Here is a 13499-nt window from a genome sequence, read left to right on the forward strand (position 1 = left end):
GGCAGGGTGCCTTGTAGGAGGACAGCTGCTTCTCCACGCTGGACGACTTGTCCACCTTCTTTGGGTCAAAGGGCATGCGGCACAGGGGACACAGGGGCGACGTCACCTGCAGGCACGGCTGCAGACACTCCCCGCAAAACCTGCACAGAGAGAGACACACACTAAGTATTTAACTTCACACCTCACACGGCTGCTGCAGACACTTCCCACAGAACCTGCATAGTACACATAAGCCTTTTACTTCACGAATCAGTGCTTTGTACTAAAGTACATATTTCAAAGATTTCACACTCTCCCTCAAAAGTCGCTGCTGTTTTTTTAAAATCAGGGTTATAATCTTCATCATCATCATAATAACACTGATTATGAAGATATTTAATTCATTAACTTTTTTCAGTCCTCTCACTCTTATTTTTTTTAAAGATATTAATTACCGTATGCTTTATTTAGGACAGGACAGTGACAGAGTGACAGGAAATGAGAGTAAGTGATAGAGATGGGGAAGGACGGCATAAGGACCTGAACCGGAATTGAACCGGGGTCGCCGGCTTAGGAACCCAGTGCTGAACCGTTAGAGCCAAAGTAGGGCCCTAAATTGCATATTTGATTTAGTTGTATGAACCAAGTAGATTAAGTAGACACTGGTGAAAAAAATCCCACTGTAAATGACAGCAGTCAGTCAGTCAGACTGTAAAGAAGCGCCAGCCGGAAAGCCTTCAGGGGGCAAATGAAGTAGTCTCTCTCTCTCTCTCTCTCTCTCTCTCTCTCTCTCTCTCCAACTGCTACTATACAGTACAGTGGGCCGCCAGCAAGCAAGCAAGCACATTATGTCGTTGAAAAATGGGTTAAGGGGGGTGGGGAGTTGGTGTGCCAGAGACTACACACACACACACACACACACACACACACACACACACACACACACACACACACACACACACACACACACACACACACACACACACACACACACACACAGCCCTCTTCTGATGGCATGACTCAGCGTGGCGCGAGGGCTGGCCCACAGTGCTCAGCAGCGTCAGCAAACAAGGACCCAGGGTCCCGAGGCGACAGCTGTGTCACCCCCCTCCTGATTAATGAACCAGCAGTTTATGGGAGAATCATCCCTTGTTTTTCTATCTCACTCTCTCCCCTTCCCTCCTCTCTTTCCATCTCTCCATAAGTCCCCCCCCCCCTCGCCTTCTCAACCACACTTACATGCCACCCCTCTCTGTGTCTCTTTCCATTTCTCTTCTCCTCTCTCTCTCTCTCTCTCTCTGGCAGTAGTTGTCTTATTTTAATTGAGAGGACAAGGGACTCATAGCTGTCTGTTAGAGGACTACAAAGTACAAAGCAGAGCAGCTAAAAGTAGGCTGTGAGGTTCTGTCACCTCCACCATAGGAAACAGCTGTGAGTCTAACTGTGTGTTTGTATACAGGGAGATACAGAGAGAGAGAGAGAGAGAGAGAGAGAGAGAGAGAGAGAGAGAGAGAGAGAGAGAGAGAGAGAGAGAGAGAGAGAGAGAGAGAGAGAGAGAGAGAATGAGAGAGTAAAGAGAAAGTAGGTATAGTAGTGAGGAGAGAGATGGAAAGTGGAAAGGAGAAATATAAAGGAAAAATATAGAGACCAGAGATGCAGACAGAGAGAAATGCAAAGACGGGTAGAGAGAGAGAGATATGGAGAGAAAAAGATGATGGAGTGAGCCATAGAGGAAAAGGCAAAGGGGAGAAAACACAATCCGTCAAACCGAAACAGCATTTTAACAGGAGTGTTCCACAAGGTCACAGTGACAGGAACAGGGTGTGTGTTTGTGTGCTATGCTGTGGCTAATACAGTTCTCCCACCCTGAATCCTCCTGCCCAGAAAACACAAACTGTCTGAGGAGGCTAAAAAGGATAGACATCCACCTTCTTAACACACGTTCGAAACCCCCAAATATGCTTCCATAGCAGGGAGCAAACAAGCCTCCTGGGGCACCTGGAGGTACTATACCGGCCGACCCCTACAGTACAAAACAGATGGAGCCCACCAACCAACACGCTGTGTCAACCCGCTTATAGACCTTCAGGTTATCGTGCACACTGAAGACAGCTTCTGTGATGAGGTTGTGGTCACCAGAAAAGACCAAGTTGCAATGCATTGCTAAAGAACGTTGTCGTTAAGTTTTTCAACGAATTAACTCAGGGATGATTGGACACCGATTGAACAGATCTCCACGCGTTTGCCTCTCAAAATGTTACATCACATTACATTATATTGCATTTGGCAGACACTTTTTAAGCAAAGCGACTTACAATCGAAGACATAATCATAGCCTACATCACTAGCAGATGATCTGAAAATATTTTAACATGTGTTTTTTTAAGTGACATGTTTTTTTCCCCAAGATGGTGTCATAAGAATAGGGGAGTGTTAGTAACTGTTAACCGTTTCCTCGACACAGTTACACGGGGGGGGGGTTGTTGATCATTTTGTTCAGCTTTTGTTTTATTCAACTGGCGTGCAATGACTCTTCGCTACACTGACGAAACGGAGTGCATTACGAGACTACTCTGAACCAGTGTGCTGCATACCTCGAGTCCCTTCAACTAAGTTGCTTGGGAAAGATGAGAAATGTGAAACTGCTCCAAAGTGAGGCCCAGATGCACTGAGGAGGTACTGGTGATGGTGTACTAAGGCACTGGTGCTCTGAGCCACTCATAAAGGACTGATGCCTCGCCTCGCTCTACTGGGGCTTACAGTGCATACCCTCAGTACTGCCACATAGGGCTGCACAATTAATCGAAAATAATTGAAAATCGTGATATCGAAACCGTGATTTCAATCGGGTTTAATCGTGGCAATAGTGACCTACCTTCGAGAGCCTCCTTGAAGCCAGAACATACTGACAGGCTGGTGTTTCTGGACAGAAATCTGTTTCATGCTACTGTTTCATGCTACTGCCTTTTACAAAATTATTAGAATTCTTTCTATTTTGCTCATCCCGTATATAATTCATTCTTGATTATATTTCATTTTGTTTCAATTTCTTTTAAAAATCAGCAAAAATCAATAATCGTGATTAATAATCGTGATTATGTTTTTGACCCAAATAATCGTGATTATGACTTTTTCCATAATCGTGCAGCCCTACTGCCACATTCCCACACTGATGTCCCCCTCTTATTACCCAGCCACACTCTTAATGTCATCATTAAGGAAGACCGGACATTTTCTTTCATGAATTATTTATAACGTGAGACTTTTATTTTTATGGATATAGGTTTCCTTTTAGAACGTCCATCCTTTAATCTTCACTGGCTATGCCAGCTTCACATAAAAAGATTTGGCCTGTTTTTGAAATGCAAACATATACTTCCTGAGCATTGATGTTTTCAACTTTAATTAAAAATATATATATATTGTTATTGCATAGTAATGTTAAGTTTGTTGGTATAATGAACTATAAGTACACTTGCATTTTTGTGTGAACAACCCAAGATTGAAGTTTGCTTCTAGGCATTTATTGAAGGTAAATAAAAAGCAAGCGAAAAATGAGACAAAACACACACAGACACACAGACACACAGACACAGACACAGACACAGACACAGACACAGACACACACACAGCAACAACTTGTGACCATGTGTATGTCATCGGTGTACATGGGTCAGGAAGCGTTTGTGGCGCAACGGCATCAGGCCTCTTTAACGCCAACATCCTCTTTAAGGAGATGTTGCAAGCCATCTACCAAAGATGGTGCTGAATAATTAACACCATTGCCTAGTTCTCTTGGTAGCAAACACGATAGTATCTCTACGCACTAAAATGCAGAACAAAAACACAAACACAAACACATACACACACACACACACACTCGCACGCACGCACTCACTCACTCACTCACCCTGTTCAGACACTGGACTTTCCACTGAACCACACACACACACACACACACACACACACACACACACACACACACACACACACACACACACACCACACACACACTCTTATCAGTAGCCAATACACAGCCTGTTTCCTGATACTAGCTACTCTAGGGAGGGTTTTTTTTATGAGATACAAAAAGGTGAGGACGTCTGCAAAGTGAGGATGAGGATGAGCCCTCTGGAGGAGGAAGAGGTGAGTTGGAGATGGGCCGAGAGAGAGAGAGAGAGAGAGAGAGAGAGAGAGAGAGAGAGAGAGAGAGAGAGAGAGAGAGACAGAGACAGAGAGAGAGAGTGTGTGTGTGTGTGTGTGTGTGTGTGTGTGTGTGTGTGTGTGTGTGTGTGTGTGTGTGTGTGTGTGTGTGTGTGTGTGTGTGTGTGTAAGTGCACATACTGTAGTACAGGAGACAAATGAAGAAACCAACTGTCCGGCACAGGAGGACAAAACTACAAGCAGCATCCCTGGTATACTACTACTATATTGAGTTACCTCTGGTTTCGTCTTGCAGTTGGCAGAAGAAAGGCTCTGTTAAGATGGCTGGTGATTTGTCTCCCCAGAGCAGTGCACTGCAGCCTGGCTGAGACCAGCAGGCAGTGGCAGGGGAGGGGAAGGAGTGGCGTAAAAAAAAGAAATGGGCTTCCTTCTTATCAATACATCTAAGCAGCAACACCTTAAAAGATTAGTCTGCTCTTTTTCTTGCTTCCCCTCTGTGAGTGTGACACGAGTGCTTCTCATTGCCCTGCCATCTCTTCTCCACTCCGGTCTTCTCTTTCTCTCCTGTTTTCTCCTCTCCACTTCTCTCCTTTTATATTCTCCTCTCCTTCTTTCTCATCTCTTCTCTCGTGCTCTCTCTTCTCCTCCCCAATCCCTGTGACTATGTCACAAGGGTTTCTCATTGCCCTCTTCTCCTTTCCTGTCTTCTCTTTCTCTGATTTCTTCTCCTCTCCACTTCTCTCCTTTTATCTCCTCCTTTCCTTCTCTTTCATCTCCTCTCATGCTCTCTCTTCTCCTCTCCAACTCACAAGGTTTTCTCCTTGCCCTGCCATATCTTGTCCTTTCCTCCCCTCTTCACTCCTCTCATCTTCTCTCCTCTCCTCTCCTATCCTCTCTTCTGCTCTTCAACCCCTGTGAGGGTGTCAAAAGTACTTCTCATTGCCCTGCCATCTCGCATGCTCTCTTCCTCTGCTCTCCTTTCTTCTCTTCTCTCTTCTTCTCTTCTCTCACATCCCTATACACCAGCCCCAGCTCCCTTCAGCATCTCTGCCGCTAGCCCTCCTCAGGCAAGGAAAGCTTTTGCTGAGAGTATCTTCTACAAAACAGAGAGCTCACAGACCCACGAGACAGACAAAAAGCCACGCAAAGCTACAGAGACAGAAGAGCTGAGCAGAGCAGAGGGCAGCATTTAGCAAGCCAAGGTCATGACGGTTAACTTGACTTGCATCGTTGGCTTTTCAAAAAAGTTGCCGACCAATACAGAAGGGACTGCACAATTTCCTGTTTCTTGAAGCAATCGTTGTGGGAGTGCGTGGGATTGATTACCTCTTTAGCATAAAGTGAACAACACACAGACAAAAATTGGAGATGCCGCAGTGTCAGGACTGTCTTTTGAGACAGACGGAAAACACATGTCAACTGACTTCTGGCCAATTCAGTCAATTAGATCTTTATAGGACTAGGACAAAAAAATAGAAGGGCCCCTCACCTACCATGTAATAGGGACCAATGCTACATTCTCTGTAGAGCCCACTATGTACAGTAAAATGGTTCTGGAACAAGTTCATCACATGTTTATTTGAGATTTTTGATTAGTTGAAATACATCACAATGTACAACGCATCTTTCAACTCAATGCTGGCTACCAAAAGGGGGGAACATCGTAACAACCAGTGATTAGTTCCACCAACAAAGACTCAGAAGTCTGCACTCATGAATGATAAAATACGACGAAAAAACAAATCGGATTTGTTCCATTTGCAAAACTTTGATTGGCAATTAGATTGGGAGACCTAATGCTGTGTTTCATAAGAGCAGATGGTATCTTGTCATCTATCATCAATGCAGCTGTGTTGTTGTCAATGCGGCTATTTTTCTGAGAAAACTCAAGCAACACGGAGCAAGGGTAACAGACAGTTGGTGTCGTGGTCATTCTGCTGAAGTCGTTTTTGGCGTGACCTTCAACACTTCCTCTGAGGTCTGAGGGTGAGCAATTAAAAAATGTGTCTCAACACACACACACACACACACACACACACACACACACACACACACACACACACAAACACACGAAAAACAGAAGAGTCTGTTCTGTACAGGTGTACAGCTAGAAATGCACCGTTGTGTCAAGTGTCAAACGCACTTTGAAAAAGAGATTGAATGCACACTTTGTACTTTGAGACCAAAATACAGTGTAAGTGTTTATAACCACCTCTGGGAAGACAACTTTTTTGCAGTAGTGTCTGAGTTTAGAATAAAAGACTAAATGAAAATGATCTCTTCAACTTTTGAGGCCCTGTCATATGTAGCCTACATGGATCATGAGTTCATTTAACTCTGAACGGAGGTATGAAATGTTTTTTTTTATATTTATGAGGAATATTCTAGCAGGGGAGGCCACTACCCACCCCCCCCCTCTCATGGATGAGTCTAAGAGACCCTGTGACTTTCCCTGATCTTGGGCAGGAGGAGACCACTCCAATCACACCAGGCAGTGAGGTGTGTGAGAGATGAATACTCCACATCAGCCCACCGGGTCATAACACTGAAGCCCAAAGCAGCCAGTGCTGCTATGACTATGGAAAAAAAAACTAGGAATGATGATCATAGGAACCCGTTTCATCCCTCCTCTGTAGAAATGCCACCACAAAAGGTCCAGCCACGGATGAAGCACAAAACACCAAGGTTTAGGGATCGCTGAGCAAGCCCAGATTTTCCATCATATCGAGAAAAAAAAAAGAAATGGCACGCTTAACATTTCAGGGTGGGGGTGTTTCTATGTGAAGTCAAATGGTATTTGATGAGCATCAGAGTTTTAGATTAGGTGCCTGGCCAAGGTATCTGTTCAATGATACTGCATGCGACTATGAATGAACTAGCATTTACACGGCCAGTGCAGCACCTCTGGTTTGGCACATGGGTCAACCAACCTTCACAAATAACCTTCACAGTGTGCTTTCCACAAGGCTTATATTTAGCCTTGAAGCGGAAATGCATTCCAGATGCACAAAACCAGGCCCACACAGATACCTCTACAGTGGGTCTACGCTTTCTGCAGATCCATTCAAATTGACCGTTAGGCTTCCCCACGTATTCAAATTGACATCCCTGATTTATGAACTCCTCAAGCCTGCTTAATAACACAAAATGGATTTTGGTCTGACAACCTTGGCAGCCGCCTCGTGCCATTTCTGCACACCACCAGAAGCCTTGGCAGCTGAGCTCCACCAGCATTGGCACTGTCGGGTGAGGAGAGACCCCATCAACATGGAACGGAGTGCTAGTAGAGAACCTGTTGGTCCTGATCAAGGCAATATGAGTTATTTAGGAATTCACAGATATTCTGAACAGATCAGTTTATTTTTTTCCCTGGCCCCAAAGTGGAGCAGATACATGAAATATTAACGGTGTCTCTCTGGCTCTCTGAAAGCGATACGAAAGAGAACGTGGCCTCTTGCACACGACCTGCCCAGCACCACTTGAGCCCGAGTGAAATACTACTTCACTCTTTGCTGTGACGTCCTGCTGGGGTTTGAGAAACTCTCACAAACATTTATGCCGTGTTTTAGCTTTCTGACCCATCTCACTTCTGTATCACACAACTCACATCCCATCAGCTGGTCTCAAAACTGTGTTTTGTCTGAATTGTTCATCTTCTACTCCCCTCTTCTGCAACGGGATTCAAGGCTTAATCTGTTTTTTTTTAACCAAGATAAATAATTGAATGGCCGGATTACATGGATCTCCAGGGGCTAAGTTCCACTTGGTTTCTTTTGGAGGCACCAGAGCAAACCCAAGTCTCTGTTCTGCCGGCCGCATTGTCCTTGAAGACTGCTTTCCCCTTGTGGTGTGCTGGAAAAGGTCCATCAAATAAAGTCAGTTGTTCTTCTTCAAAATGAGGAGGTTCTCTCAGAGTTTTCCTTGGACTAGCATCCAGCAGCCTTGCCACTGCTGTTTTTGTACACACACCAAAATAGATCGGGGCACCTCGGGACGCCACGATCCATTATTTCACGCCCGAACGATGATGCGCATGGCACGCCACGATGCCAGCATGGGAAACTGATGCGCTAAGATGAACTGACATGTTCGAAAAGAGCACTCTCACAAAGAGTCTCGTGCGAGCCGACTACAGTGTGGGAAGGAGCACATCCTCTGTGGCAACTGAGGTAGAGTAAATATACCCCAGAAGGCCAGCTAATGGGGGCATGAACTCGTGAAGCAAACCACTCCACCACACGCCACAGCACAGCAGTACACACCACACTACACCACACGCAGGCTGCGATCTCAGGCAGAGAGCGTTAAACACTGCACATCTATTTTTTTCTCACTTGTACATGATGCTTTCATTTAACTTCATGGGCAGGGATACTGTACAGGCTAGCAAGGGCACTGTGCATGACTAATCCACAACACACTGAACTTTGAACTTGATAGGTGGTGCTGGGTCCACCACATATCGATGAGGGTTTGCATGAGGGCTTTCTGTTCTCACCCCTCTCCTACGTAGACCAGCATGTGCTCCATGCCAGCCTCTGGACCAGTCGAAATTCACCCCACAGAGTAGATAGGTTTTATCTTTTACCTGACTCATCCAGTGCGTTCAGTGTTGAATGAGATGTACACGTATTTGCCAGCTGAGAGTTTTTCCCCATCCCTGACAAGCATGCCCTCCGGACCGGGCAGCAGCTGTGCTCAGATGATGAGATAGCACCACGTGCCGCCCAAGTTGTTGTCAAGCTTCATTGTTTTATAATTATTTCATGCAAGTCGGGACTAATAAACCAAGCTGGCCAATGAAGACGAACTGCAAAGCACGACCAACCAAAACAGAACCTGAAAAAATGCTACTTGTCTCAAACCATGACAGTAATTTTATGAATTCATACAACAAATGTAAGAGGAATGGACTGCAATATTCTCTCAATCTGAGGCTGAGTAGGAACCTGATTCAAATTAAGCAGTTCTTGTTCATTACACCTGGCTGGTTAATGGCACACACAGATCCCAGTTTTTTTTTAATAGATGCAAAGGAATGTAGCACGGGGAAAATGAGGACATTCACTTTTTATTATTTCTTGCCGTCTGGATCTCCATCTGCTAAATTCCACTTCTGTGCCCTAAACCCAGGACAGATCCTCTTCAGGGTGACACTGTGGCGCCTTGTTGGTCAGTCGTCGTGACTACACATGCACCTGTGCAACACCCATGTGAGCGAGAACAGCAGATGCATGCAAAGCTTTGCATACTGGAATTCAATGGAGACAACAGAGAAATGGGGACAAGCTACAAGCAGCAAGCAGCCGCAGCAGCAGTCATGAGGACTGTGTTAAACTGCCAGGGAGTAGAAAATGGTGACGTTGCCACTAGGTCAGGCAGTGATGCAGAATACACAGCGTTACCTTGAGGGGCCCTGAGTGACTTCAATGTGGCGCTCTACTATTAAACAGAAGGCTGAGCAGATGAGGTGTGTGTGTGTGTGTGTGTGTGTGTGTGTGTGTGTGTGTGTGTGTGTGTGTGTGTGTGTGTGTGTGTGTGTGTGTGTGTGTGCTGTTGTGGTTGGTGCACTGAGAAGGCCGCGGCTCAACATTTTATTTTTCTCTTGGAGCTCCTGTCAGGTCGGCCTTCAACTCCATCCCCACTCCTACACCTGGCTTGATCTCAGTGCATGAATGTCATTTCATTCACTTGGCTCAATGAACAGATACTGGAAGGCCTGGAGAAATTACTCTGGGTCTTGGGAGGAGGAGAAATCAGAAAGACGTCTGATTTGGTTGCTAACACTGTACTGTCTTTCCTGCTCTTTTGCAAGCATCCATTTAGATTAGTGTTTCTCGACAGTGGTTCTACAGCCCCCCAGGGGACGTTAGGGGGCCTTAGGGGGGCTTTGAAAATGATACAGCTGAGAGGGGGCGGTGCTTAGTTGCCAATGGGGGCATTCGTGCATTTTATTTTTTAATACTTAGGGGGGCGTTGGTAGGTTTGTGGTGAGGTCAAGGGGGCGTTAGGAGGCTTATGATGAGATCCAGGGGGCATCTGTTCAAAAAAGGTATTGATATTTTTCGATTTGTATAAATCTGTCAGTGAAAAAGAAACGCTGACACCAATCTAACTCACAACAGACACTCAGGCGAGACGGACTACTTGGCATGAGCAATGTTCCAAGTAATCTTAATTAGCAGGTCGGCCGAAATGCACCGTGTTAAACCTATCAAAGTAACACAGCCTTAAGCTTATGAGAACGCGTCCCCCAGTGCATTGACTAGAGTGTGAGTGTCTATTGTGTAGGACAGGGAAGGAGAGGACCAGATGGTGGTTTGGAGTTTGGTGGGATTAGGATTTAAGCACGTCTGTAAAATATACCCTTCTAGATAGAGTAGTGGCCTTCTATCATCGAAGCCTGCAAAAAAATCCAGACTAAAAAAACACTTCAATGAAGCAGCCGAGGAGAAACAATGGTGTCATTTGGGTAATCCGTGGTAGCCATTTTACTGTTTCCCCCTCAAGCTAACAACAACAGGAATAGCTAGCCTGGTGGGAATTCCCAGGCAGGGAAAAAACCTCTACTGGGTCAAAGGTTAACCCAATGGTTTTCCCATCGAGATGTGATTCTACATCCCAACCCAGTTCTCTCATACACAGCAAGTTATGCAGTGTTAATTCAACATTTAGACAGTTGAACTTAACACCCATTGTATTGGTCAAACTGTACACTGCAAATGTTGAATTAACACTGCAGAATTTACTGTGTAGTCAGAGCACAACATTTTGCAGATTGAACGATGACGTAATATTAATGACTCCTGATTTGCATGGGCAACTCCCATCATGATCCTGAGAGATAAAAAAAAAACAAGCATCAAAGCGAGCAAGCTTTTTGAAATCACACCTAATCCCTTCTCTGTTGCTTGGTGGCTTTTGTATGTGACATATAAATGAAACTAAATAAAAAAATAAAAACGTACGAGTAGTGTTGGGATTTCCTCTGTGTGCTGATTACATCAAGATTCGTTAGGACGTTTCAGCTTCCAATGCACACCACAATAGCTGAAGTGCACACATGAAAAATAAGTATAATGGTTTGCCTAACCAGCTGTAGAAATGATTGTGTTTCTAGTGCTTGATAACACACCTAAACAATCCAGCCCTCCTACCTGAACTAGAAACGAGACACCCCAAAAGGACACTAAAATAGTCTTGGCATTGAAAATTAGGCGATGACCATTCAAGAACCTACCTGGCAACACACATATAATTTGGTGTCCTTCAACGGCTGAAAAGCCTCACACCAACAAAATGCAAACAAAGGAGAGAGAGAGAAAACGAATCTGCTTGGAGCAGGGAGGATGCACAGCACTTTTCTCAGCCATTATCCCACACCTCCACTGGGTAACTAGCCCAGCATCTTACCTTACAGTACCTTACAAATTCCCCACGGGAGATGCTGAATGGCCTTATTATATAGCTTGCAGCATGTGACTGCAAAACTGTCAGGCGCAAACGGCTGAGAACACACAATAACAAAACAGCGGTGATGAGGCCAATGTTTGGGGGGAAGGAAAGGCAGCCCAGGCAATAGCACTGATTTCCTATAGCTGAAACCTCGTCGTCTCCACATAACCTTTAGAGTCTGGTATGGTGGCTCTCTACAGGAGAGTCCATTATGCTGGTGTTGTAACAAAGCTCCACTTCCTTTCCCTGTGGTCATGGCTATAAATATCCAGCATACACATACACGTCCTCGAGTGACACATCTGGGAAAGGGAAAAGGAGTTGGATGATTTTGGTGTGGTATAATAAGTGTACGTGACACACGCTGAACCCCCCATGTTTTTTTGTAGGTGGCATGACATAATAGACTGTCTAGAGAGAGAGAGTGTGTTTGAGTGTGCATTCCTGATGTGCATGGGCACTGCATGGACAGGACTGGGCTTCCTGGGTAGGAAATGTAGCAGAGCACACAGCATAGCACAGCACAGCACATGACTCTCAGCTGGGGCCAAGCTACGTGCTCCGGGAGGCATACATGAGCAAATTAAACAAACAATCCAACATAAAAATGGAAACATCAGGACCGGGACATAGGCTACTTTTTTTCGTTTGAATCCCAAAGCGCATCCACTCCCTCTATTAAAAAAAAACACATCATACATAAACAATGGCAACCCATTTTCCTACCTCTATGCAAAGGAGTGTAAATGTAACAGCTATGCTATAATGATGAAAAGATGGAAAGATGTGGGTTATTACAACCAGTAACAGCGATGTTACTTAGGCTTATATACGAATCTGTTAAGTGATACTGTATGTGCAAGGGTGACACCATCATATTCAAAAGGGCCATGGCTTTGTTTGTCACCAGCTTTGGTGTTGTTTAATTATTACATGAATAAATTAACATTCTTTTGTTTACATCAAAGGGTGAGGCATCATTATTTAAAAAGAATAAATCCTGCTCAATAGGATGTCGTGACTTCAAAGGCACCGAGAGAAGGCTTTGTTTCAGGAGCAAAATACTCCGGCACTCAAGACAGAGGATATCAATAGTCGAGCTTTGACACATTTTGTAAGTGCTGAGAGCAGATTACGTGTGTAAAACACACACACAGAACGACCCAAAGTGCTATTTCATATGATAGCTGTGTCCACGACTGAGTGATTGACAAAAGCGTGAGTGGACATGTTTGGACATGTTATGACCAATTACAGTAAGATCAGTGGTCAGATATAAGGGGCATATCAGAACATCAAGGGGAGACTCTTGGCATCAACATGGAACCCAAAACCACCCTAAAAGTAATTTTCCATTAGAGGCCACAAACAGAGGTCAACAAACAAACAAACAAACAAAAAGAGTTATGGACAGGAAATACAAAATCTTCACACCCCCCCCCCTTTTTTTTCTTCTTCTTTTCTATCCTGCACTTCCTCTGTTTTTCAGAAATGCGTTGGCTCAATAATAACTGGTGAGAAGGTTTGACCAAAAAATGTTCCCACTATTAAGAATGCTGAAAGGACCCCAGATAATTCAACAGAAGGCTGGAAGCGTCAATGCCTTTTCACGGTTTTAAAAAATGTTCATTTCACTAGGATGCCACAATCACACTTCTGCCCCATACTGTCTAGTTCATGTATGGACACTTGAACTTGATGGACCCCCATGTTTTCGACACTGAACGTCTTTATTTCCCCTCGAAACAACAAAACAAAGCGGCGCAGTGTTTGCTGTCAGGGCTTCCCTTTGTCTGAGAGTCGTGTTTGACAGCGATTGTCCGATGTTTTGCCTCAGTTCCTCTGCCGAAGCCACTTCGAACGCTGCCTAGAACGCTTGCACACCTTGCACGCGCTTCGTT

The 13499-nt window shown here is 44.8% G+C and overlaps 1 protein-coding gene across 2 annotated transcripts in view; it reads right to left on the minus strand.

Annotated features, from left to right (window-relative positions):
* LOC134438965 (E3 ubiquitin-protein ligase RNF166) overlaps positions 1 to 13499 on the minus strand; it is a 34636-nt gene that overhangs the window by 20107 nt on the left and 1030 nt on the right. For both annotated transcript variants that reach the window (XM_063188717.1, XM_063188716.1), the window contains exon 2: positions 1 to 140. This exon is cut by the window's left edge and continues 17 nt beyond it. In XM_063188717.1, the coding sequence (XP_063044787.1) occupies positions 1 to 140 (140 nt within the window). The remainder of the gene's footprint in view (positions 141 to 13499) is intronic.

Source organism: Engraulis encrasicolus, chromosome 22 (assembly GCF_034702125.1).
Source record: "Engraulis encrasicolus isolate BLACKSEA-1 chromosome 22, IST_EnEncr_1.0, whole genome shotgun sequence".
Classification (NCBI taxonomy): domain Eukaryota; kingdom Metazoa; phylum Chordata; class Actinopteri; order Clupeiformes; family Engraulidae; genus Engraulis; species Engraulis encrasicolus.